Consider the following 24080-nt stretch of genomic DNA (forward strand, 5'->3'; position numbering starts at 1 on the left):
TTCGCCCTCTTCAGGAAGCAGAGACCCCTCGCAGTGTTCTGGAGGAGATTGGACTCACTTAAATGCCCCAGAAGGACACACTGTCATCCCCACACACACACACACACACACACACACACACACACACACAAACACACACACACACACACACACACACACCTACTGTTTTTTTGTTTAAAGATGTAGCACACACACACAAACATTAGTGGATTTCGACAGTTCATCCATCATCATTTTTTTTCCTATTTCTCTGTGTTGATACACACACACACACACACACACACACACACAATGTAGCACTGTACAGATTCACCTAGAAAACAGACTCAGCCTTAAGATCAGCTCAAGTTTACACTCTGTATTCAACATTGTTCATCACCACCTTTTTAGCATCTACACAGGATCAGGAAAGGGAAAAGCTCCCATGCTGTGTGCACATGACCTGGGAAAATATTTACTGCTTTTCATGTATTGTATTGAAAGGAACCAGGATGTAAAATAAATAAAAAATCAAAGAAAGTAATGTGTATATCCCACCCAGAGCTGAGAGGCTCTCGGGTTTTGGCTTGGAGATGCAAGCGCTGTCCTGAACGCCCTTTGTGTTACAAGTCCCTGTGTCTCAGACTCGAAAAGATTCAAAAACATTAGAAAACACTCAAAAACAACCCGAAACGCATTGAAAACGTTCCACAAGACTCCGAAAAACATTTGAAAACACTCCTAAAGATGGAGGAACAGCCCATAATACTCAGAAACACTCAAAAAGACTTAAAAAAAAAAGCTGAGAATTATCCTGTTGATAAAAAAAACTACATTTCTAAATTAGTTTGAAATAATTTTTTAGCAAGATTTTTTTTATTATTATTTTTAGCATCTACACATGATCAGGAAAGGGAAACGGTCCCATGCTGTGTGCACATGACCTGGGGAATATTTACTGCTTTTTATTATTATTATTGTACTGAATGGAACCAGGGTGTAAAAAAAATTCAAAGAACTGAGAGAGTTTCTGGTTTTGGCTTGGAGATGATCAAAAAGACTCAAAGTAGCTCCTGAAAACACTCGAAAATGCTCAAAAAAGTTTAAAGGGATTAAAAAATATTAAATGAATAATAATAATAATAATAATAATAATAATAATAATAATAAAAACTTTATTTCTAAATGAGTTTTTATTCAGATTTTTTGTGACATTTTCTGTTCTTTTCTGGTCCTATTGAAACGAAGATGTGTTTTATGTGGTGACAAAATTTCTAAAAATCTTTGAACACAAAGGCTTTTTGTAAATGTGAAGTTTTGAGGGGAAAAAAGAGGGAAAGAAGTTTGGTTATAAAGCCAAAGAGTTTATTGTTGGTGTTTTCTATCAGTTTACATGGTGCAGGGGTTCAGTTTACCTCAGCGAGTCCTGCACCAGACACACATCAACGTCACATCGCAGCCCTGAACATTTACACAACATCAACACAACAACTCAACACAATACATCAACACAACGATGATCCACTGCGGTCAACTGACCAACAGACGCTTTAATGCTGTAAATCTTCAGGTTTAAAGGAGCAGTCTGTTACTTTTAGAGCTCATAATGTAAATTACTGTTACACAAAATCTCTCTCTCTCTCGCCCCTTCTCTCACTCACTCTTTTTCTCCCTCTCTCTTTCTTTTCTCTTCAATCCATCTCTCCCTCTTTCACCATTTTCTCCCTATTCTATTCTCTCCCTCCCTCTCTTTCCCTGCTCTCTCTCCCTTTTTCACCTCTCTTCTCTCTCTCTCTCTCTCTCTCTCCCTTTCTTTTCCACTTTCTCTCTACCCCTCTCTCTCTCTCTCTTTTTCACTCACTCTCTTTCTCCCTCACTCTCTCCCGCCCTCCAATCCATCTCTCCTCTTTCACCATTTTCTCCCTATCTAATTCTCTCCTCTCTCTTTCCCTGCTCTCTCCTTCTCCTCACCTCTATCTTTCTCTATCTCTCTCCCCCTTTCTCTCCAACTTTCTCTCTATCCCTCTGCCTCTCTCTCTCTCTCTCCTTCTCTCACTCCATCTCTTACTCCCTCTTTACTCGCTCCTTTCCTCTCTTTCTGTTTCCACCACTCTCCATCTCACACTTTTTCTCCCTTACTTTCCCCCCTTTCACTCCCTTGCTCTCCCTATCACCTTATCTACCCTCTCTCTCTCTCTCTCTCTCTCTCTCTCTCTCTCTCTCTCTCTCCACTGTTTAAATTTAATGACACCAAACATTTTATCTTGATTATTTTATTTACTATATTCTGTTTACCCCTGATGTCCTCTCACTGTCCTCTATGAAGCTGATTGGGACAAAAGAGAAATGTAAGAAAGGGTTGAGGATCTTTTTCGAAAGAACAGACTGCTCCTTTATTCTTCGACATTTAGAATCTGTGCTTATTTTGTTTATGCTGTATTTCTGTACACGGTGTGCGCATATTTATGCTCATATGGATCACTGATCAATGAATTAAAACTGTGATGCTGTGACTTTCTCTATGTCTTTACGGTTTGTACATCCTGCAGGATCCGTCCTTCGTTCCCCCCGTCACCACACCAAGGAAACGCAGAGGAAATGCGCTACATGTTGTGGTCGAACGTAAATCTGTAAAAATCCTGCTCTGTTTGTGGCTCGATATGAAATAAAAAAAATTGTTTACACGTATTTAAAAGTGGTCTGCTTTAATATTGTACTGTCAATCAATCTCTCATTCAGTCTCTCCATCGGTCTCTTCATTGTTCTCTCCATCTGTCTCACTTTCAGTCTCTCTATTTGTCTCTCCAACAGTCAATCCATTATTTTTTTCCATCAGTCTCTCCCTCAGTCTCTGCATTGAACTCTCATTCAATCTCTTCTTTATTCTCTGCATTGTACTCATTCAGTCTCTCCTTCCGTCTCTCCTTCAGTCTCTGCATTGTACTCTCATTCAGTCTCCCCTTCAGTCTCTCCTTCAGTCTCTGCATTGTACTCTCATTCAGTCTCCCCTTCAGTCTCTCCTTCAGTCTCTGCATTGTACTCTCCTACAGTCTCTCCTTCAGTCTCTCCTTCAGTCTCTGCATTGTACTCTCATCCAGTCTCTCCTTCAGTCTCTGCATTGTTCTCTCCTACAGTCTCTCCTTCAGTCTCTGCATTGTTTTCTCCTACAGTCTCTCCTTCAGTCTCTCCTTCAGTCTCTGCATTGTTCTCTCCTACAATCTCTCTTTCAGTCTCTCCTTCAGTCTCTGCATTGTACTTTCCTTTAGTCTCTCCTTAAGATTCTGCCTTGTTCTCTAAATTAGTCTCTCCTTCAGTCTCTCCAATGTACTCTCATTCGATCTCTCTTTCAGTCACTCCATCATTCTTTCCATCAGTTTCTCCTTCAGTCTCTCCATTGTACTCTCATTCAGTCTCTCCTTAAGTCACTCCATCATTCTTTCCACCAGTCTCTCCTTCAGTCTCTGCATTGTTCTCTCCATCACTGTCCTTCAGTCTTTCCTCCAGTCTCTCCATTGTACTCTCAATTAGAATGTCTTTTAGTCACTCCATCAGTCTCTCCTTCAATCTCTCCTTCACTCTCTCCTACAGTCTTTACATTATACCCTTTACCCTTTTCTTCAGTCTCTTTTTCAGTATCTCCATGATTCTTTACATCAGACACTCTCCAGTCTCTTTATTGATGTAGGACGATGTAGGATTTAAGCCCAGGTTTAAAGCTTTGTGATCGGCCTGCTCGAGGTTTTTACGAGCCTGTACTCCATAAAATCCGAGCTCGTTTCTATCGTCTATCCCCAAAAGACACATTCTCATATCCTCATATTCAGTGTTATTTTCATCCTGCAGATTACGCTCATAAAGGAGTGTGATGATGCGGCGCTGCTTTATTAGTCTCCTGGAAATAAGAAAGGAATGAAAATTGCCCGTATCCCCTCAGGGATGAGTTGAGAATGTGTAAAATGCAGTAATCACTTTAGATCTGGAGGGTTTTTTTGAGGTAACATCAGTTTTGACAGGAACAAGAGCCATTATTTCAGTTTGCAAAAAAAAAAGTCACCTTTAATAACTGCCTCTAAAATCCTCCTGGGAAATTTATCTGCAAGATCAAGTCTCGATCTCTTCAGTATTCACATTCAGCATCAAAACTGAGGAATGGACTACTTCCTGAATCAATTACTGTGTATACACTTACAATCAGAACAAGTGCATCAGGGGATGTTCAAGGCTGGCCGTGGAGACAAGGCAATACAGACCCAGCAGTGGGCACTGAAAAGCCCCTCGGCCCCTAACAAACTGAGGGTAACACAGAGTGTTACAGCTCTATGTTGGGTGATGTAGCTCTATGTTGGGTAGTGTAGCTCTATGTCGGGTGATGTAGCTCTATGTTTGATGATGTAGCTCTATGTTTGGTGATGTAGCTCTATGTTGAGTGATGTAGCTCTGTGTTGAGTGGTGTAGCTCTATGTTTGGTGATGTAGCTCTATGTTGGGTGATGTAGCTCTGTGTTGAGTGGTGTAGCTCTATGTTTGGTGATGTAGCTCTATGTTGGGTGATGTAGCTCTATGTTGGGTAGTGTAGCTCTATGTCGGGTGATGTAGCTCTATGTTTGATGATGTAGCTCTATGTTTGGTGATGTAGCTCTATGTTGAGTAATGTAGCTCTGTGCTGAGTGGTGTAGCTCTATGTTTGGTGATGTAGCTTTATGTTGAGTGATGTAGCTCTATGTTTGGTGATGTAGCTCTATGTTGAGTGATGTAGCTCTGTGTTGAGTGGTGTAGCTCTATGTTGGGTGATGTAGCTCTGTGTTTGATGATGTAGCTCTATGTTTGGTGATGTAGCTCTATGTTGAGTGATGTAGCTCTGTGTTGAGTGGTGTTTGGTGATGTAGCTCTATGTTTGGTGATGTAGCTCTATGTTGAGTGATGTAGCTCTGTGTTTGGTGATGTAGCTCTATGTTGAGTGATGTAGCTCTATGTTTGGTGATGTAGCTCTATGTTGAGTGATGTAGCTCTATGTTTGGTGATGTAGCTCTATGTTGAGTGATGTAGCTCTGTTTGGTGATGTAGCTCTATGTTGAGTGATGTAGCTCTGTGTTTGGTGATGTAGCTCTATGTTGAGTGATGTAGCTCTATGTTTGGTGATGTAGCTCTATGTTGAGTGATGTAGCTCTATGTTTGGTGATGTAGCTCTATGTTGAGTGATGTAGCTCTGTGTTTGGTGATGTAGCTCTGTTTGGTGATGTAGCTCTATGTTTGATGATGTAGCTCTATGTTTGGTGATGTAGCTCTATGTTGAGTAATGTAGCTCTGTGCTGAGTGGTGTAGCTCTATGTTTGGTGATGTAGCTTTATGTTGAGTGATGTAGCTCTATGTTTGGTGATGTAGCTCTATGTTGAGTGATGTAGCTCTGTGTTGAGTGGTGTAGCTCTATGTTGGGTGATGTAGCTCTGTGTTTGATGATGTAGCTCTATGTTTGGTGATGTAGCTCTATGTTGAGTGATGTAGCTCTGTGTTGAGTGGTGTTTGGTGATGTAGCTCTATGTTTGGTGATGTAGCTCTATGTTGAGTGATGTAGCTCTGTGTTTGGTGATGTAGCTCTATGTTGAGTGATGTAGCTCTATGTTTGGTGATGTAGCTCTATGTTGAGTGATGTAGCTCTATGTTTGGTGATGTAGCTCTATGTTGAGTGATGTAGCTCTATGTTTGGTGATGTAGCTCTATGTTGAGTGATGTAGCTCTGTGTTTGGTGATGTAGCTCTATGTTGAGTGATGTAGCTCTATGTTTGGTGATGTAGCTCTATGTTGAGTGATGTAGCTCTATGTTTGGTGATGTAGCTCTATGTTGAGTGATGTAGCTCTGTGTTTGGTGATGTAGCTCTATGTTGAGTGATGTAGCTCTATGTTGGGTGATGTAGCTCTATGATTGGTGATGTAGCTCTATTTTTGGTGGTGTAGCTCTATGTTTGATGATGTAGCTCTATGTTTGGTGATGTAGCTCTATGTTGAGTGATGTAGCTCTGTGTTGAGTGATGTAGCTCTATGTTTGGTGATGTAGCTCTATGTTGAGTGATGTAGCTCTGTGTTGAGTGGTGTAGCTCTATGTTTGGTGATGTAGCTCTATGTTGAGTGATGTAGCTCTGTGTTGAGTGGTGTAGCTCTATGTTGGGTGATGTAGCTTCTGTTTATTTTTTATTTATTTGAATTAATATTTGTATTTATATTTATTATTTAATTATTATTTTTTATTTTTTATTATATACAAATTATTACACAAATATGTGCAATAAACATACATTTGTTTGTTTGTTTATATATATCTATAAACAAACAAACAAACAACTGTATGTTTATTTATTTATTAATGTTAATTTAATAACTGTATATTTGTCATGCTGATAAAGAAGCTTGAATCTAATGTTCGCTATGTGTATAATGTATGATTCAAATTAGTCCACTAGAGAGCGCTGTTTCCGTTGTCGTTGATGCGTCGTACTTCCGCTTCCGTGCTACGCAGCACCTCGGAACGGTGCACCGCCGTAGCCAAAGCGACGGTAGGCGGGGCCTGCTTTTTTTTTAATTTGCATGTGACGTAGTACGCAAGTGCGCTGCCGCTGTTATGTGTTATGTAGCTCTACGTGGAAAGAGGCGGATCATGGACTAGCATCTGTCATTAGCAGGAAAACTGTATATTTATATAAATTTAATCGGTTTGTTTTGAGCACGAAAAGATAAAACGATGTTTAAAAGTTGGGGGACGTGGCTCGGAATCGAGTCCACACCCGGACACACAGCAGACGGACTCCGGGGTGAGGAGGAACCATGCGGAAGTGAGCAGGTCGCGGAGAGCAGTGAAGTAAACAAGCAGGAGGACATGGGAGACGAGCAACCGATTCTCCAGCAAGCCAAAGGCCTGAGCGGTTAGATGACATTCCATTAAAAACTATAATCATAATACAAATAAACAACTGATGGTGTTAAGAGTCAACCAGGTCATTTATTCTAGATTCTAGATGATCTCTTATGATGATCATAAAGATGAGAACAGAGCAGAAATCCAGCAATCTACTAATAAAAACATCTCCAGAGACTGGAGAGCTTCTTCTTCCTGTATTTACACTGTACCTTTCCTAGTCTTTATACTTTAATACCACATGGACATGTAACCTATGAAACTGATGATGGTACATTCCAACATTGATGATTGTGTTAAATTGTCTGGTCTATTATTGATGTATTTTTTTTTTTTTGCCTTCCCAAGGATACATTCTGAACTTCGCAAGCAGTGCGACCAAGAAGATCACGGAGTCGGTGGCGGAAACGGCGAGCACCATCAAAAAGTCGGTGGAGGGAGGAAACATCGACGGCATCATCGATAAGGTGTGATGGAGCTTCTTCCCGATCCTCCTGTTAGTATCTTCACAGGGGCATCGTCAACACTGGACCATTAGTGGGAAAATTCAACGCTACCGCTGATGAAGAAATCATATACGATGTGTGGGAATGGGTTGTGGAAGAATCACATGGTCCTGGAAACTTCAGGGCGTCCCAATACTTTTATTCCTCAAGTCCAAATAAATAAACGCACTCGTTCTGAGTTTAGGGCATGTTTTCTGAGTGGTTTTTCCAGTTGTAAGTGGGGAATTACAAGTTGCAAACTCAGCACAATGTTGTTGGTTTTTTTTGTGTTTATGTGTCTGTATTTGTCTTACTGTATGTCCTTGTCTCATAGTGGTTTCATTGCCTTTCTCTCTGTCCTCAGACTATTCTGGGAGATTTCCAGAAAGAGCAGGAAAAGTTTGTTCAGGAGAAGAACGCCAAGAAAACAGGTACCGGTGTATAGAATCGACTCGAATATATTTATTATGATAAAGATCATTTTCTCAAGTCTCTTGTCTCGGTCTTCCTCCTTATCTCTGGGTGTGTAGATACAGCTGTGCCTCCCTGGGTGGGTTACAGTGAAGAGGAGACCATCCAGCAGCAGATCTTGGCTTTGTCAGCTGTAAGTCGATACACTTTTTTTAATACGATATATTTTTTGCATTATCTGTGTAACACACTGAGACGCCACAATTCTTCAATCTCAGTTATAAACACTCCTCATGACACGACAACGTTGGAAATTTTACAGCTTTACTGCCCCGAAACAAAAACGGGGAAAAAAATTGTAAAACATTCTGACCAATCAGAATCGAGATCAGAATAGGTAACGTTTTAGCTAATAAACTAGAGGCTAGCGGTAGCTCAGTGGATAAGATGGTGGATCACAAGGTCATGAGTTCAAATCCCAGCACCACCAACCTGCCACTGCTGGGCCCCTGAGTTATGGCTCTTAACCCCCAACCTTTGAGTGTAAAAATGAGATAATTGGATAAAAGCATCTGTTTAATGGCGTAAAATGTAAATGCTGAAATAGTCTGCAATCCGTCTTTCAGGACAAAAGGAACTTCCTTCGAGACCCTCCGGCAGGCGTGCAGTTCCACTTCGACGTGGAGCAGATGTATCCCGTGGCTCTGGTCATGCTGCAGGAAGACGAGCTGCTCAACAGGATGCGCTTCGACTTGGTTCCTAAACAGTGAGTGAGAACGAGAGCTGGTGATGCGTAAACGATTCTGAACCGAATCTTCCCTGTTCTCAGAGGGCAAACCGCAGTCGGTACTGTTTCTTCAACTGTTTCAATTTAACCTTCATGAACCAGCGAGAGAATTTCTCTGAGGATCTCCGAGACGTTCATGAAGATGTAAAGCGATACTACAGTGAGCTCTAGTATGGAAGAAAAGGGGAACTAGCTGCACATGTGTCCACAAAACATCTGAATGCATCTGTAGAAGCATTAAATCCTCTGGTGATGTGCACTTGTAGTTTACCTTTTATTGTACGTCTTTCAGCGTGAAAGAGGAGGTGTTCTGGAGGAACTATTTCTACCGGGTGTCTCTGATCAGACAGTCGGCTCAGCTCACGGCGCTGGCGGCCCAGCAGCAGGCTGCGGAAAGGAGAGACGACGACAAGAACGGAGCCGATCCAGAGAGCGAAAACACTACAGGTTCTATCTCTTTGTTGTTGTTTTTTTGGATGGGAGGATAGAATGATGGATGGATAGAGGCAGAGGAATAGTAGATGTTGGGGGAAAAAGACTGAAGTTAAGATCAACAATCCATATCTGACTGGCTCAGAGCAGTGGAGTGTCCCATCACTGTGGTATAAGACGAATAAAGCAGATGTCGGCAAAAACAATGTAGATGTTTTTGAAAGTGTGATGTTTTATTTCAGGGGGTTCACGTTTCAAATTCTTGTCATCTGGTTTTCCTGCGTTAAATGACCTGTTTTATTTTTCAGAATCCAGAAGACCAAAAACACCTCCTACAACCATCAACACCAAGCCCAAGTCCAATCAGGTAGAAAACTAGCTTTAGATATTTACACACTTTTTAACTGTTCTGTCCTTGAGCTCTGCTCTTATGGATGATAAGATGATCAGTTTGGATTTTCCCCCCGACAGCATCATGAGGAGGAGGAGATCTCGACCAGCCCCGGCGTATCCGAGTTCGTAAGCGACGCGTTTGACTCGTGCAACATCAACCAGGAGGACTTGAGGAAAGAGATGGAGCAGTTGGTTCTGGATAAGAAAAATGAAGAAGGTGAGCTAGGTAAGGATTTGGGGCTGGGTTCATTCACACTATTTAGCCTTGTCGTTGAGTTGAGTTGAGTTGAGTTGAGTTGAGTTGAGTTGAGTTGAGTTGAGTTGAGTTGAGTTGAGTTGAGTTGAGTTGAGTTGAGTTGAGTTGAGTTGGAACTCTGACTGCACCCAGGCCTTCTCACCTCACCTACATCAGTACCTGACTCTACTAAAACCCTTGTAGCTGAATGAAATTCTCCATGAGTACACTCTCAAATCTAGGGGAACATCTTCCCAGACCAGTGGAGGTTCTTATAAAAGCAAATGGGGACTAGATGTGGAATGGGATGTTCAAAAATCACACGATCTTATGGTCAGGTGTCCACAAACTTTTCATGTTTATAGCATAATGTCTGTGAGACTCTCTCTGACTCTTTCTCTTTTTTCAGAAGATGCTTCGGATTGGGAGCGGGAGCTGCAGCAGGAGTTGCAGGAATACGAGGTGGTAGCCGAAACGGATAACAAAGACGAAAACTGGGACCGCGAGATCGAAGAAATGTTGCAGGCTGACTAGCAAATATACGAGCCCCTCGCTTTCAGTGCAGAATCATCACTACACCGAAGAAAAATCAAAGGGGGGGGGGGGATAAATAAATAAATAAAAACAGTGGACCAAGCAAGCTACTACGAAAACAGGCTTCAACATCACACTTCTACTCTGTACGGCATTTCTCGATGTTTTCGAAGGCGGAGATTTGTGTTAAGAACGCATTTCAAAGGGGAAAAGTAGTTTCATATTGGGACGTAATCTATTTCTGTGAAGTAGCAGACTTGCAGCGAATAACTGCACTGCATCTACAGTAACCGTCTCTCTTCTCGCTGGTAGATGAATGAAACAATTAGAGTTAGATTTTTTATATATATATATATATATATATATATACGACGTATGGGTGTGTGAGTAATCTATTCTTTATTGTCTATCCGAACTTCTCAAATCAGAATAAGAAAGACGTGCCTCTGCATGCCTTTCTAACCTTCACACAGATCTTCTGTAGATCATAAAAGCAGACGAGCGTCAGGGTGTTCGGTTTCATCCGAACTTCTCAAAACTTTTTTTCCTCCTCAGTACGTCATCTCTCAGATGCTCAGAAATAAAATTGTACGTTCATTAAATGTATTTTGTCTCAAAACTGTGTCCATGTGTACTTATTTTACACCTTATGATGTAGACGTGTGCAGAATTGGACATTGAAACTATTCTGGTTATTACTGTGGTTTGTGTATCAGCATAATAGGTTTGAATCAGAATACTGATTTACTGATACCACAGGGAAATTGTTAGTGCAGTTGCTCACCATATAATGAAATAAAATGCAAGAAATTATATTTTTTTGCACATACATTTCTTAAGATATTTACATTATATAAATGTGGCATCAAACTCTAAATATTTCTATATAATGGACCACAATGACAAAATGTTTGCCATGACAAGATTATATCTGTCTTATACTAATTTGTCTTTGCTGCATTGTCATGTTTTGATTATTGGAACTATAGTCATAGTGCGTGTATGTAGAAGTGTTTATTTCTGATGAACTAAATGAATCAGATAAAGATTCGTTCATTTTCATGAACGAGATTCAAAGAACCGAGTCACTAAAATGATCCGATCTTCCCATCACTACTGATAAGGGAAGGCAGATCACGTGACAGCGAGTGCCCCTCAGGGAGGGGAGGGAGTAGTGTGCGTGAGCGCGCGTTCACGGGCACACTGAGAACCAGAGAAAGTAGGAGTAACCGTGTGCGTGCGCGTACCCGTGTACGTTCGTACGTGCGAGCGCGCACACGCACACAGATCTAGAGCGCCAGAGAGAGGAGGAGTGTCTGTGTTTGTGGATGTGTGTGTGTATGGCGAGGCGACATGGCTCCTTTTCCCGACGAGGTGGACGTGTTCACCGGACCGCACTGGCGAATGAAGCAGCTGGTCGGTCTTTACTGCGATAAGGTCAATTATTTTTTACTTTTATATATAAATTGATTAATTCTTCCTCAGAAAACAATCCGACGGCACCTTGCGGTTATTTGCAAGTTCAACTGCGCGGTTTGTTTTTTCCGCTTCTGCGTCACGTTCAACATTAAAACAACTCTCATATTCTTAACAATTATAAACAAAAATATTAAAACAAATAATATATAACGCTGTTGCACAATTTCACACGTCGACTACATCAATATGTTTGCGCTGTTAGCTAGTTATGCTAGCATCCGATTCTCTGTTATAAAGCAGCATATTAACATTACTAGAAATATTAATATTCAGTTAAATGTTAATTTTATTAATTCTTTCATTTTGTGAATTTATGATTAATTGAACACGGTGTGTAAGTGTAAAGTGATATAGTTTCCTGCTCGCTAGCTTGACTTCCTAGCCTTAGTCGTTTACTACGTGTGTTACGTGCTAGCAGGAGGCTAATAGCCGTCAAGTGCATCTGAGCTGTGTGAGGATGAGGATGATGAAGGATGAGGATTGATTGATGATGAGGATGGTGAGGAGGAGGATGATGAGAAGCAGGATATTGAATGAGGAGAATTGATAATGAGGATGATGATGGTGAGGAGGAGGAAGGTGATAATGAGAAGCAGGATAATGAATGAGGATGATGGTGAGGAGGAGGAAGATGATGAGAAGCAGGATAATAGATGAGGAGAATTGATAATGAGGATGATGATGGTGAGGAGGAGGAAGGTGATAAGAAGCAGTATGTTGGTGGAGGATGATTGATTATGAGGATGATGATGATGATGAGAAGCAGGATAATAGATGAGGAGGATTGATAATGAGGATGATGATGGTGATGATGAGAAGCAGGATAATGAATGAGGATGATGGTGAGGAGGAGGAAGATGATGAGAAGCAGGATAATGGATGAGGAGGATTAATAATGAGGATGATGATGGTGAGGAGGAGGATGAAGATGATAAGAAGCAGTATATTGGTGGAGGAGGATTGATAATGAGGAAGAGCATGATGAAAAGCAGGATAATTGATGAGGAGGATTGATAATGAGGATGATGTTGATGATGAGAAGCAGGATAATGGATGAGGAGGATTGATAGATGGTGATGAGGAGAAAGACAATGATGAGAAGCTGGATGAGGATGATGATGGTGTGGAGGAGGATGATGAGAAGCAGGATAATGGATGAGGATGATAGTGGGGAGGAGGAAGATGATGAGAAGCAGGATAATGGATGAGGAGGATTAATAATGAGGAAGATGATGGTGAGGAGGAGAAGCAGGATAATGGATGAGGATGATAGTGGGGAGGAGGAAGATGATGAGAAGCAGGATAATGGATGAGGAGGATTGATAATAAGGGTGAGGATGATGATGATGATGATAAGCTGGATAATGGATGAGGAGGACTGATAATGATGGTGAAGAGGAGGAGGAAGATGATGATAAGCAGGATAATGGATGAGGAGGATTGATAATAAGGGTGAGGATGATGATGATGATGATGATGATGAGAAGCTGGATAATGGATGAGGAGGACTGATAATGATGGTGAAGAGGAGGAGGAAGATGATGAGAATCAGGATAATGGATGAGGAGGATTGTGGAGGATAAGAATGATTGGTTGATGAGGAGGATGATTGTGAAGGAGGAGGATGATTAATGGTGATGATGAGGATTGATATTAATGATTTTGGTGATGATGATGATGATGCAGGAGAATATAAAGTCTAATGAGACCTCGATTTCCTTGAAAGTCTCCTGGAGATGTATGAACGAAAACTAAAAATTTGTAAACACTACTGGACTTTGTGCCTCTCTGAGGTTACAATTGTGTTAAAAACTCCAGGTTTACATGACAGGACAGGATCAAATCTATTTAGACTCGGATTTGTTTTTGCATTCCAATGTGCTTGGCAAAGTCTTGAATTATTAACTAATTACTCAGTAATTATTATTTAACAGATTGTGCAGCAGTTGTATGCATTTACAAGGCAAACAATGTTACAGAAGATGGAAAGCGATACTTTTATAGAAATACAGCTTTTTACTTTAAGCATAAACGCAGATGAAGATTAAAAGTCAAGTCGCCAATAGATGACATAAATCTAACGAGAAGGTTTTATCGGAAGCACCTTTTACCCAGAATGTATGTCAAATCAGGTGCTAACAAATTGGTTGAGATGCTGAACTTCTGATCAGAGATCATGAGTTTAAATCCCAGCACTACCAAACTACCCATGATGGGCCCTTTGAGCAAGGCCCTTAACCCTCAACTATATAAAATGATATAATTGCAGGCCACTTTGGATAAGAGCGTCTGCCAAATGCCATCAATAAAAATGTCAAGTCTGTACATTTCTTGTATAAAACCTATTTCACTCGCACACTTGTACTGAATATCAGCAGTGTTTTAAAAGTGCACAGTGTATACATACAAATAAAATATGTACATAATAAACACAGCAATTCACATCCAGATCGGTTTTCCATTAACGATTATATATTAAACCAATATAATTTGTCACTGCAGTTTTCTCCTGTAAACTGACCCAAATGGCTTTCCATAGGTTGGTTAAAAACTCCTATACAACTTTATCATAGATAAACAGAGTCTGATATAATGTGATGTATGAGAATGTAATATATAAGGAATATTGTTTGCACTGAAAACAAACTGTTTTACATTTGTTTTGAATTCGATTCATGCACCTGTACTGCAAATAGAAAAGAAAAAAAAAAGCTCTCAAAGCCATAAAGTAGAGGTTAGTCACGTCCTGCACGTTTACAGCAGACAGGTAATTGGTGGACACGTAACTCTGTAGTCAGTGTGTGTGTATGTGTGGTTTGTTTTACGTTCCCGTGTAACCTATCAAGTACATTTCTCTTTTTAATGTATACATTTGTATACGGTGGCAGAACAATCGTATGTGAGGGGAAGGAGGAACGAAAAACAACAGGGGAAATGATCAGTTATATAGTGGTTCAGTGTCACCCCCAAGGTTGCTTGTTAATTATTCTTGTAATTATTCTTGGACTATATGGAGCGTCTGCCATACAAGACCCTGTGTATGAGGCGTTACTGTAGAAACAATAACGTTAGAGCAAGCACATTGTTATTAACCTCTGGTTTATGTATCAGCCAGGAATAACAGTCCGAACCGTGCTGTTATGCAAAAATGCCCCGGCCCCTTTGTCTGTCCCTGGTCAATCGGATTTTAAAATCTGATGCACCACAGTGTAATAATAATCGTCGAAATGTTTTTTTCCAGCTGTCGAAGACAAATTTTTCCAACAACAATGACTTCCGCGCGTTCCTCCAGACGCTCTGCGCCACCTTCAAGGAGTTCAAGATCCACGAGCAGATTGAGAACGAGTGCATCATCGAGCTGCTGCAGCAGCGCAGCCGCACCACCTACAACGTGCACTCCGACAACAAGCTCTCCGAGATGCTGTCGCTGTTCGAGAAAGGCCTCAGGAATGTCGAGGTGTGTGTGTGTGTGTGTGTGTGTGTGTGTGTGTGTGTGTGTGTGTGTGTGTGTGTGTGTGTGTGTGTGTGGTGAATTATATAACCGCATTATGTCATAAATATTACCTTGGCGGTTAAAAAAAGGTGCCTGTTGGTACTGATGACTCTTATATAACACAGGAAGCGTTTATGCGGACGTGTTTCCTCGAACAGTTTTCTGCTATATCATGATTATATTCGGGTTTTTTTTATGCTTGTATCAGTTTTCCTGCGTGGTGTTATGGGTTTATTTACACTGCTCAGAAGTCGGTTAATGACTGTTGAAAATAACAGGTTTACATTAACGCTTGACTTTCTGATACACTGTCGGTCTATTGGAACATGGATTTGTATTATGGATGCTTCTGCTACCAGCTTCAAGTACTGATCTAAGGTGAGATCAGTAGGTCTGGCCACTGGAACAGGTTCAAGTCTCCTAGTTTAAGTGAAGGGAAAGTTTCATGCCTCTTGAATGAGATAAATGGTTACGAGCGTCTGCCAAATGCTGAAAATGTAAATTGGAAAAAGATCCTAGAGGAGGTCTGCGTTGATGGATATACCAAATAAGTATGTAGATTAAATCGGAACTACGGATGGATAATAAAGTGAAACCGCTGTTCCTCGGCTTTCCTAAGCCTGCTCGGCAATCCGGGAATTAGGACATTGTGTTCCGTGGTAACAGGAAGGAATGAGTGATGTAATAACACATTTTTTTTCCCCCGGGTTTGTGTGCCTCTGTTTATTTGGGAAGGCCAGACATGTTCGAGATCGACGCCGTGTGATTACAATTGGTTCGCCCATCCCAAAACAAGGACATCGATACGGGATCGCTTTCGCACCCAAGGTTACTCCGGAATCCGCTCATTAATCGGGTCGCACTCGGGAAGGGTTAGTGCAGGCTGTGAGGGAGGGTTGTTGGTGCCTACACTGCACAGGGCGGAGGCTGACTGTGCAGAGCTGCGATGACTCAGGCTGTTGTGGTGAACTGAAGCGCAGCCTTTCAGTCTCGCATTTCAAAGGTTCGCTGCAAACACGGAACATTTCCATGTAATTCGGTGTAACACGGCGCTGTTAAGAAGGCCGACATCTTCCCCAGCACCGTGTTCTCTAATGTGATATGTAAGGCGCCCATTAATAAAATGTATTATTATAATACTAGTGCTGGGCTAGACAAAAAATTTAGCTTGTCCTATTAGAAAGAATGTCTTCCTGTGTCAGAAATTTGACCCCGGACTCGTCTTCTGCAGCAAATGCTAGTTTTTTAATTCTATTGTCTAATGAATTGTTGAGAGTTGGACCGAGTTTCACCACCACCACATCAGAACTGTCCAGTGCACAGTCGATTAAAAAAAAATCATTATTGTTGTGTGAAGAACTTCTGGTCTTTTCTCAAAGTTCCTCAAACTGATCGCACCTGCTGTAGCGTGTTTTGTGGTGTGTGATTATAGGAGCTCGGAATCAGGAAAAGGAAATGTTTTCTTGCCAGATAATAACAGCTCATAGAAGCTCCGGCTTTTAAAAGCTTATAATTGGCGCGTTTTAAGCTCGAGCAGCATGACCTCCGGTGTGACATCACAGGAAGCTGTTATTAAGTGGCATTAAGCGTGGTGTAGTAAATAAAGGCAGCATGACACACCTGCAGTGCGATTACAGGTGTGCTCTGGTTAACCGTTTGTGTGCATGTGTGTGTGTAGCGGTGCAGTGTTGAGAAATGATGCATTAACACTCATGTGTGTATTGGTGTTTAATCCAACAGAGCGAGTGTGAACAGCTGAACTATGCACGGCAGCTGAAAGAGCGCCTGGAAGCCTTCACCCAGGACTTCCTTCCTCACATGAAGGAGGAAGAGGAGGTAAGGGTAGACACCTGTACACTACATTATTCCCTATTTGCAGTTCTAATAAGCTCCACTCTCCTGGGAAGACGTTCCACTAGATTTTCCAACGTGAACAATTGCTTGAGTATAAAAGAGGGTCACACCGTACGTTTTTATCTGTTTAATGTTGTGAGAATTTCAGCTTGAGCTCTTCGGTAAGGGTTTTGTTGGTACAGCTGCTCCAACTCATGGGGAATGTTTATGATAGCAACATGACATTGTGTAGCACAGCACACAATCACACCACTGCTGTATACTTCACTATACACTCCGGTTACTCTGCGTCTTCACTGCACCTGTCTCACCCATGTTCTTCTCCTGTGTACCTGACTCAGGTGTTCCAGCCCATGCTGATGGAGTATTTCACCTACGAGGAGCTGAAGGCCATTAAGAGACAGGTGATAGCGCAGCACTGCAGCCAGCAGCGGTGGGACGCGGCCGCCGAGGTGCTGAAAGGCTTAAACCTGTGGAGTCAGGCTGAGGAGCTTCACAAGGTCTTCAAATACTCCGACCATGAGAAGACCGAGGACGGTGAGGGATTCTCCCAGGAAGAAATTATGTATTGCGTTACATGAATGCATCATTACACCAACGTTGCAGTGTTTCTCACGTTGTGATCTGCTGATTTGTGGGGTCCACATTGAGGGGTCCAAGCACCAAAGTCAGCTCAGAGCTGATGCCTTCAGTTGAGATCTTAATAATAATATATTTATGAATAAAATCCACGTCACCACACCTGCAGTGTGAACTTCATCCTCTGCATTTTTGAAGCAGTCTCAGAAAGACGTGTCAACCGTGTTTATAGCACGTGTCGTGTTTTTATTCCCGTCCTGCAGAATGCGACGGGCACGCGAGCATGCACATCTCCGCTCTCCCGCAGGAGGTCATGGTGCGGCTGTTTCGGTACCTGGGCCCGGAGGACCTGTGTCGCTGCAGCCAGGTGTGCCGCAGCTGGGCGGAGGTGGTTAAAACGGGCTCGCTGTGGAGACACCTGTACCCGGTTCGCTGGGCCAGAGGTGAGACACCTGTCTTACATGTCGTTTGTTTTAGTGGCGTGAACTGTGATTGCACGTCATTGGAAGGTCTGCAGCGGTGATCACGTGACCTTTGGGGAGAAACCACAGAGTTTTTGTTGCACACCACAATATCATTACAATATTAAATCCACTGACACTGGAGACTCCTTCCATAAATGCAAAACCATTTCCTCATGTCACTATTTAGACAATGTTTTTCTTTGCTTTTTCTTCGTCCAGTGATTTTTTGTTGTTGTTGTTATTGCATCACTTCTGCAGAACGTGCTGTAGTAGTAGTAATGTAAGAGAAGCAGCATCTTCTGAGGATCTGTCCTTGAAGGATTTCATTACCCAGTAATGAGATATTCAATTTGCATACCCTCAGCCCTCTCAAGATTCCAACAAGCAGCACTGTAGATGAATTGGTTTCCTTGAGAACTTGATAGTCTGACAGGAAATCCAAGAGCTGCAGTGTCACTATGAAGGGGTGAGCTTGCTGTGCTGGGATGACTCGGCGTATTGAGGTCACCAAAAGATACTTGCAAAACATCTGACAGTAGTTTTCATCTGCCCATTCGACATGCGTGCGATATATGATTTAGAACTTCCATGTGATCTCCTGTGATTAACCATAAAGTAGGTTTTGAAATAAGTAAGTAAGACGTGTTCGGGTTCATCGTCTAGTTTAAACCGATCCTTTTTAGTTGTTCTTGTGAGCGCGTATCAGATGTCTGTAGAGTCTCTGGTCTTGTCTTTGGCAAACAGAACGCTTATCTTTCCCCCAGGTGATTATTACCGCGGTCCTCCGGGGGAGCCAGACCAGGATCCTGATGAAGACTGGGTGCAGAACCTGCAGGAGGAAGGACGAGCCTATCAGGAGTGGGACGAGGATGCAGACGTTGATGAATCGGGTTGGTTTTTGTTTTGGCGCCTTTTTTTCCCTTTCTGCTTATAGCCGGACGTGAGTGTAATACGCGTTTGTGTTTGTGCAGAGGAAGCGTGCGAGGACTCGCTGGCTGTCAGCGCCGTGCGCAAAGAAAAGAAGCTGCTGAATGGAATGATCCAGAACCTTCTCCCGGCCGTGGGGTCATCGGTACGCACCCTCAGCCTGGCTTACAGCTCCGCCGTCTCCAGCAAAATGGTACGGGAAGCTATGAGTTTATGGATCTCCTTTTGCATAGGGCTTCTGACTTGGTCCCTGAAAACACTTTTTGTTCAGATCCAGGAAGGCACCAGGGCTGGAAAGATGTTTTTTAGTCATCACTCACTTCCTGTTGGGCCAAATTAGTGTCCAGTTTAATGATGGCATAGGTTAAAGCTTTACCTCAGATTGCTACGGTGCACTGAAACTGGAGACTCCTTCCAAAAAATGACCAATCAGAATGTATAATTCAACAGCAGACACACAAATGAACAAACTTAGCATTTATCTAAGAATGCAAGCAGTACCGTGTTGTAGAAACGAACAACACGTGGCGTATATGTGAGCAAGGTGGTGTCAAAAAGTTTCAAGAGGAGCTCTGTTTACAAGAAAGTACTTTATTTATCTACGTTTACACGATAACCTTTAAAATAGTCCCCTTACACTGCAATACAGCGCCCCCAGCGTTCCTGACACATCTGGAATGTGTCTTTTGGGTCTCTGCAATGGTGTCAAAACCGTAACCTTTCAGCTGGATCTTCCTGTTCGGGAAAAGGGTGAAGTCAGCAGGAGCCAAAATCTGGCGAATAGGGAAGTGAGAGGGTGTTGTTTCTGGCTAGAAACTCGCATGTAAGGAGAGTTCGGCGACAGGGTCCGCACGTGGTCAGAATAGCACCAGCTTCCTATGTACACAGGACGATGTCTTTTGGCACACTGACTTATGAAGGTCAGTGCTCCCTGTGACTGTGCGTGCAACCTTGTGCTGGAATCTGTTGGCGTGTAAGAAAACAACACCTAGTATTTTTAGCATCCAGTTAGTTATTCGTTTTTGACAGCAATGTTGTTAGTGTTAAAAATAACCCCTTTTTAAAATATTTTGGATCAGCAAAAAAGGGGAGGAGACAAATAATTCGCTTTCCATTTATTACAAGAAAAGTTACAGCGAGGAAACACTCCCATACATCTGATTTAAATGACTCTGAAGGCTCATTAAGACCTTCGTTAGCCACTGTTGTTGATGTGTCACGTGAACACGTGACTTTTCTGTTTAGTTACAAAATTACCAAAAAAGCAATCGCTCCGTCACTCTGCAATTGTGTAAAAAAAAAAAAAAAAGTAAAAAAAATGAGGTATTAATCGGCGAGCCGTGATCCGTTCGATCCATTGCACCCCTAATAATACAGTGTCAAAGCAGCTGGAATAAATTTACAACACGATACATAAACATGTGTTTATATCTATTTTTTATTTGTTTAAACCAGGTGCGTCAGATCCTTAGTCTTTGCCCAAATCTCATCCATTTGGATCTCACGCAAACTGACGTTACTGATTCGGCTTTCGAAAGGTAAGAGTTTAATACTTTATATTAATTGTCATAAATGTATATAATTAAATATGGTTTAAATGTTCAACAGCAATGTCGGTGACATCTTTATTGAATTTTCTTGCAGTTGGGCGGAGTTGGGGGTGTGTCGCTCGCTCGAGCACTTGGACCTATCGGGCTGTGAGAAGATCACCGACTACACTCTGAAGAATTTGACAGTTGGATTAGGCGATCTGACGGCACCCAGGTTTTCCAAGAACAGCCCCGATTGCAAAAACAAGCTTCTCAAGACGTCGTCATCAGCGATCCAACTCCTTGACAGGCACTCGGGTTACTCTTTGGGACGCGCTCGCACGGCGCTCGTCTTCAAGTGGAGGCCCGGTGGGCGGAGCATGAGCTGCAGCCCCGTCTGGGTCCTGGATCCGACCGAGCTCGCCGACATCGAGGACACGGCCGACTGGACGAGAAAAGAAGGCGTGGCCGGACTCGGTGAGGGCCGTGGGGGTATTTTAGGGGTGCAGGCAGGAGGCAGGTCGTGCTGCTGTAGGAGTGGCACAAGGCGGAGCTTTAGGACTGACATTGGCTCCACCTACTTCCAGCAGCTGTACGGCACTCTGGGAGAGAAACAGTGCGGGCACTCTGCGTGCTGCGGCTCAGACACGGTTTTAAGGACAGTGAAGGAAACGCAGTGTGAGCCTCAGGCCACAGAGGGCAGCACTGAGCTTTGGACTAAATGCCCTTCTGAGGGCGAGATAAGGACTGAGCAGTCAGGAGCCTGTCGTGCTCTGAGGTTCCTCAGCCTCTCAGGATGCTATCAGATCACAGACTTGGGCCTGAGGTACTACACACACACACACCCTTTTTAACTTGGTGCTACTAGTGGCTAGTATGTTTGTTTCTAAGAAAGAACCTTAAAAGGTTTGATTGTAATCATGTATTTGGACTCGTGTGTGTTGTAGATGTCTCTCTCAGGGAGGAGGACTTCCTCTGCTGGAGCATCTGAACCTCTCAGGGTGTCTGTTCATCACTGAAGTGGGACTGCATGAGCTGGTGTCTGTGTGTCCCTCACTCAACGATGAACACTTCTACTACTGCGATAACATCAACGGTAACACGGGGGGTATTAAGCGAAATTTTTATTTCCTTAATACCGTAATGTTTGCTTGTTTATGGCTAAAGTATGGTGACTTTCATATCAAAACAGCTGTTCCATGCAGTATAATTCAAGATATGAGAGAGAGGCACATCCTATGATGCCAATAGTTCCAGATGCAACTGTAAAATCACAGGTTTATACTAATTCGCTTAATTTAGTCCATTTTGGTTTCCATAGTAACTCAGGGAGTTGTACAGTCATATATATATATACACATAAACTGATCTACAACCAGTGGAAGTGGAAGCTCGGTGATCAGAGGTTCAAGCCTCGGTATTGCCAGGCTGCCGTTGATGGGCCCTTGAGCGAGGCCCTCAAGCCTATGTGCTCTGACCCCAGCCTCCGAACATTGCTGTGATATGCAGAGAGAGAATTTCACCACGTGGTAATGAACATGTGAGAAGTAAATGGTCTCTTTCCTCTTTTGTTTAACATTTCATGTCACACGTCTGCAATTTCAGATCATATTCAGACGCAGAAAAGTCTGTTTTTTCTCTGGATTTTTAGCTCTTATTAACTTCTAATTAACCTAAAATGTAACTCTAAACGGATAAAAAGTCATTCATCAAGAAATATCTCTGTGTAGAAAAACGAACAAACACCTCAGAATGGGATTATATTCGATTCTGACTTCTTTTCCCGTCTCTTGTGTCCTGTCCAGGTCCTCATGCTGACCGAGCAAGTGGATGTCAGAACCTGCAGTGTGGCTTCAGGGTGTGCTGTCGCTCCGGAGAGTGAACATCCCTCCCCAAATTGCGCTGTTCTTTTTTTGTTTTGTTTTGTTTTGTTTTGTTTTTTACTACTTATTCCACTTTCTCCTCTCTCACTCAGATTTCATATTTCTGCCCTCCATCCCATAACGGTCTTCTCTTTCACTTTTCTTATTTTCCTCAGTCCCCTTTTTGGTGTCTGCTGTCTGTTTGCACTTTAGGAGGAGTTCAGGCTGTACAGTCAGTCGCCAGTCTTCTTCACGTAACAATTCAAAGGAGAATGGGGGGGTTTAATTCCCTGAAGCCTTTGCTGAGCAATTGGGCAGATTAGAGTGTACATTCTGTAGATGAATGAGTTCTTGAAGGTATTTGATGAAAGAGATCTGTTTCTCAAATTGATTTATTTAGAAATGGGGAAGGATCTTTAGTTTGGTTTGGTTTAAGCTGCTTTAAGATAAGGATACTAGTAAGGATTTTTTTATTTGTTTTTGTTTGTTTGGTTTTGGAGTAATTCTGTTGTCGCAAAAGCTGCACCGCCAGATGTAGTTCCTCTCCTCATGTGAATAGCAGTTCTGTTTTGTAAATATGTGCTTTCTTCGTTCGCACATGCAGACCCTGGAATACGGAAACTGGGATAAGAGTTCGTCATCAAAAAATCAACTGCAAATGCAGATGTTCGTCTTTTCAAAAAATTGAGTTTCATGTAAAAAAAAAAGTAAACACATTCAGAAAATCTAAATTTGTACAAGAAATTACCCAACCGTGATCCAGAAACACGGTTCCAATATTGGTGTTAAAGGGTGTACAAATTTTTGGCAAGAACTCAGTGATTGCAAAAACCACCTGTTTGAGATCAATAAAAAAAATAAATCAAACGAAACACAGCTGTGTTTAAGATTAGTACTGCACTTTTTTTTCTCTCTCTCTTCAGTGAAACATATTTAGATCTTCTCCGAATGCGATTGCTGCGACCTCCTTATAACCCCGAGGCAAGGGGGCGACACTCGCCAGGCTTCCCTTCGAAGCGTCTAAACGCTGCTGCGTACGTAACGGCCCACAAAGACAAGCCAGACTCCATGCTCCATTAATGTTCTACTAACTCCATTAGTGTTGTAGCACTTGCCTGATCACCCACAGGGAAATTGCGTACTGCTTTTCTTTTTTTTATTCAATTTTTTCGTTTATCCGTTCAGAATGTTTTCTTCGAGTCCAGTTTAGTCTTTCGCTTGTTGAAATGAACCACAGAAATAAACATTCTTCTCCATTTGTGTAACGATTGTTCTTTACGAGAAACGAGATCTCGGAATGATCCGCTGCATTGCATTATTTTTTTTTTTTTTTTTGTCGACTCAAGAAAAAACAAGTTTAACCATAAAATACGTCGAGTCAGCCAACATCATTGTGACGTCCCAAAGGTTCTCCTGATACTACACCATGACAGACCAACGTTACAGAGCAGATGTTGTCCTGGGAGATGGTGTTTATGCAAAATCCACACTGCTGGGGTGCAAATCACAGTTTATATACTGATTTGTGATGAATAACTGGGTCTTTTTTTTTTTTAAGCAATAAGAGCAGACAGTAAATAATATTTGCGTGTGATGTAGAAATGTCTTTGTATTGACTTTATTACCAAATCATTATGGGCTACAAATTATTACAATTCCGGAAACATATTTTTAATTATTATTTTATTTTATAAAGTAAGCTGAAATTTTAATAATGAATGATAAAAAAGC

General features: G+C 42.1%; 3 protein-coding genes across 6 annotated transcripts in view; all 3 read left to right on the forward strand.

Moving 5' to 3' along the window:
• The window catches only part of LOC124399061 (AP-1 complex subunit sigma-2), a 42902-nt gene extending 41173 nt beyond the window's left edge, over window positions 1–1729 (forward strand). For both annotated transcript variants that reach the window (XM_046869743.1, XM_046869744.1), the window contains one exon: window positions 15–1729. In XM_046869743.1, coding sequence (XP_046725699.1) covers window positions 15–62 — 48 coding nt within the window. In that variant the 3' untranslated portion in view covers window positions 63–1729. The remainder of the gene's footprint in view (window positions 1–14) is intronic.
• A 4831-nt stretch (window positions 1730–6560) lies between these two features.
• On the forward strand, window positions 6561–10781 carry syap1 (synapse associated protein 1). 3 transcript variants are annotated; one of them, XM_046869732.1, is made up of 9 exons: window positions 6561–6892; window positions 7234–7352; window positions 7735–7801; window positions 7901–7974; window positions 8408–8547; window positions 8861–9015; window positions 9309–9367; window positions 9472–9619; window positions 10041–10781. In XM_046869732.1, exons 1-9 carry the CDS (start codon window positions 6712–6714, stop codon window positions 10160–10162), a joined length of 1065 nt encoding a protein of 354 aa, XP_046725688.1. In that variant the 5' UTR covers window positions 6561–6711; the 3' UTR covers window positions 10163–10781. The 3 variants fall into 3 exon arrangements, with proteins under 3 accessions (XP_046725688.1, XP_046725689.1, XP_046725687.1); XM_046869733.1 differs by having other exon boundaries at window positions 9472–9610; window positions 10038–10781; XM_046869731.1 differs by having other exon boundaries at window positions 6563–6892; window positions 10038–10781.
• A 636-nt stretch (window positions 10782–11417) lies between these two features.
• On the forward strand, window positions 11418–23605 carry fbxl5 (F-box and leucine-rich repeat protein 5). Its single transcript, XM_046869730.1, has 11 exons — window positions 11418–11599; window positions 14883–15098; window positions 16875–16970; window positions 17330–17525; window positions 17831–18010; window positions 18796–18921; window positions 19003–19151; window positions 20414–20496; window positions 20603–21313; window positions 21435–21583; window positions 22293–23605. The coding sequence occupies exons 1-11, from the start codon at window positions 11516–11518 to the stop codon at window positions 22367–22369; spliced, it is 2067 nt and encodes a 688-aa protein (XP_046725686.1). The 5' UTR covers window positions 11418–11515; the 3' UTR covers window positions 22370–23605.
• The last annotated feature ends 475 nt before the right edge of the window (window positions 23606–24080 follow it).

This window comes from Silurus meridionalis, chromosome 16 (genome assembly GCF_014805685.1).
Source record: "Silurus meridionalis isolate SWU-2019-XX chromosome 16, ASM1480568v1, whole genome shotgun sequence".
Classification (NCBI taxonomy): Eukaryota; Metazoa; Chordata; class Actinopteri; order Siluriformes; family Siluridae; genus Silurus; species Silurus meridionalis.

Bases quoted from the DNA above. Each gene is read 5' to 3' on its own strand.
- syap1 (XM_046869731.1), top strand. From the start codon at position 6,712: ATGTTTAAAAGTTGGGGGACGTGGCTCGGAATCGAGTCCACACCCGGA. The intron at 7,802-7,900 runs GTACCGGTGTAT...CTGGGTGTGTAG, and splicing joins GAAGAACGCCAAGAAAACAG to ATACAGCTGTGCCTCCCTGG. The intron at 9,620-10,037 runs GTAAGGATTTGG...CTCTTTTTTCAG, and splicing joins AAATGAAGAAGGTGAGCTAG to AAGATGCTTCGGATTGGGAG.
- fbxl5 (XM_046869730.1), top strand. From the start codon at position 11,516: ATGGCTCCTTTTCCCGACGAGGTGGACGTGTTCACCGGACCGCACTGG. The intron at 18,922-19,002 runs GTTGGTTTTTGT...GTGTTTGTGCAG, and splicing joins TGCAGACGTTGATGAATCGG to AGGAAGCGTGCGAGGACTCG. The intron at 19,152-20,413 runs GTACGGGAAGCT...TGTTTAAACCAG, and splicing joins CCGCCGTCTCCAGCAAAATG to GTGCGTCAGATCCTTAGTCT.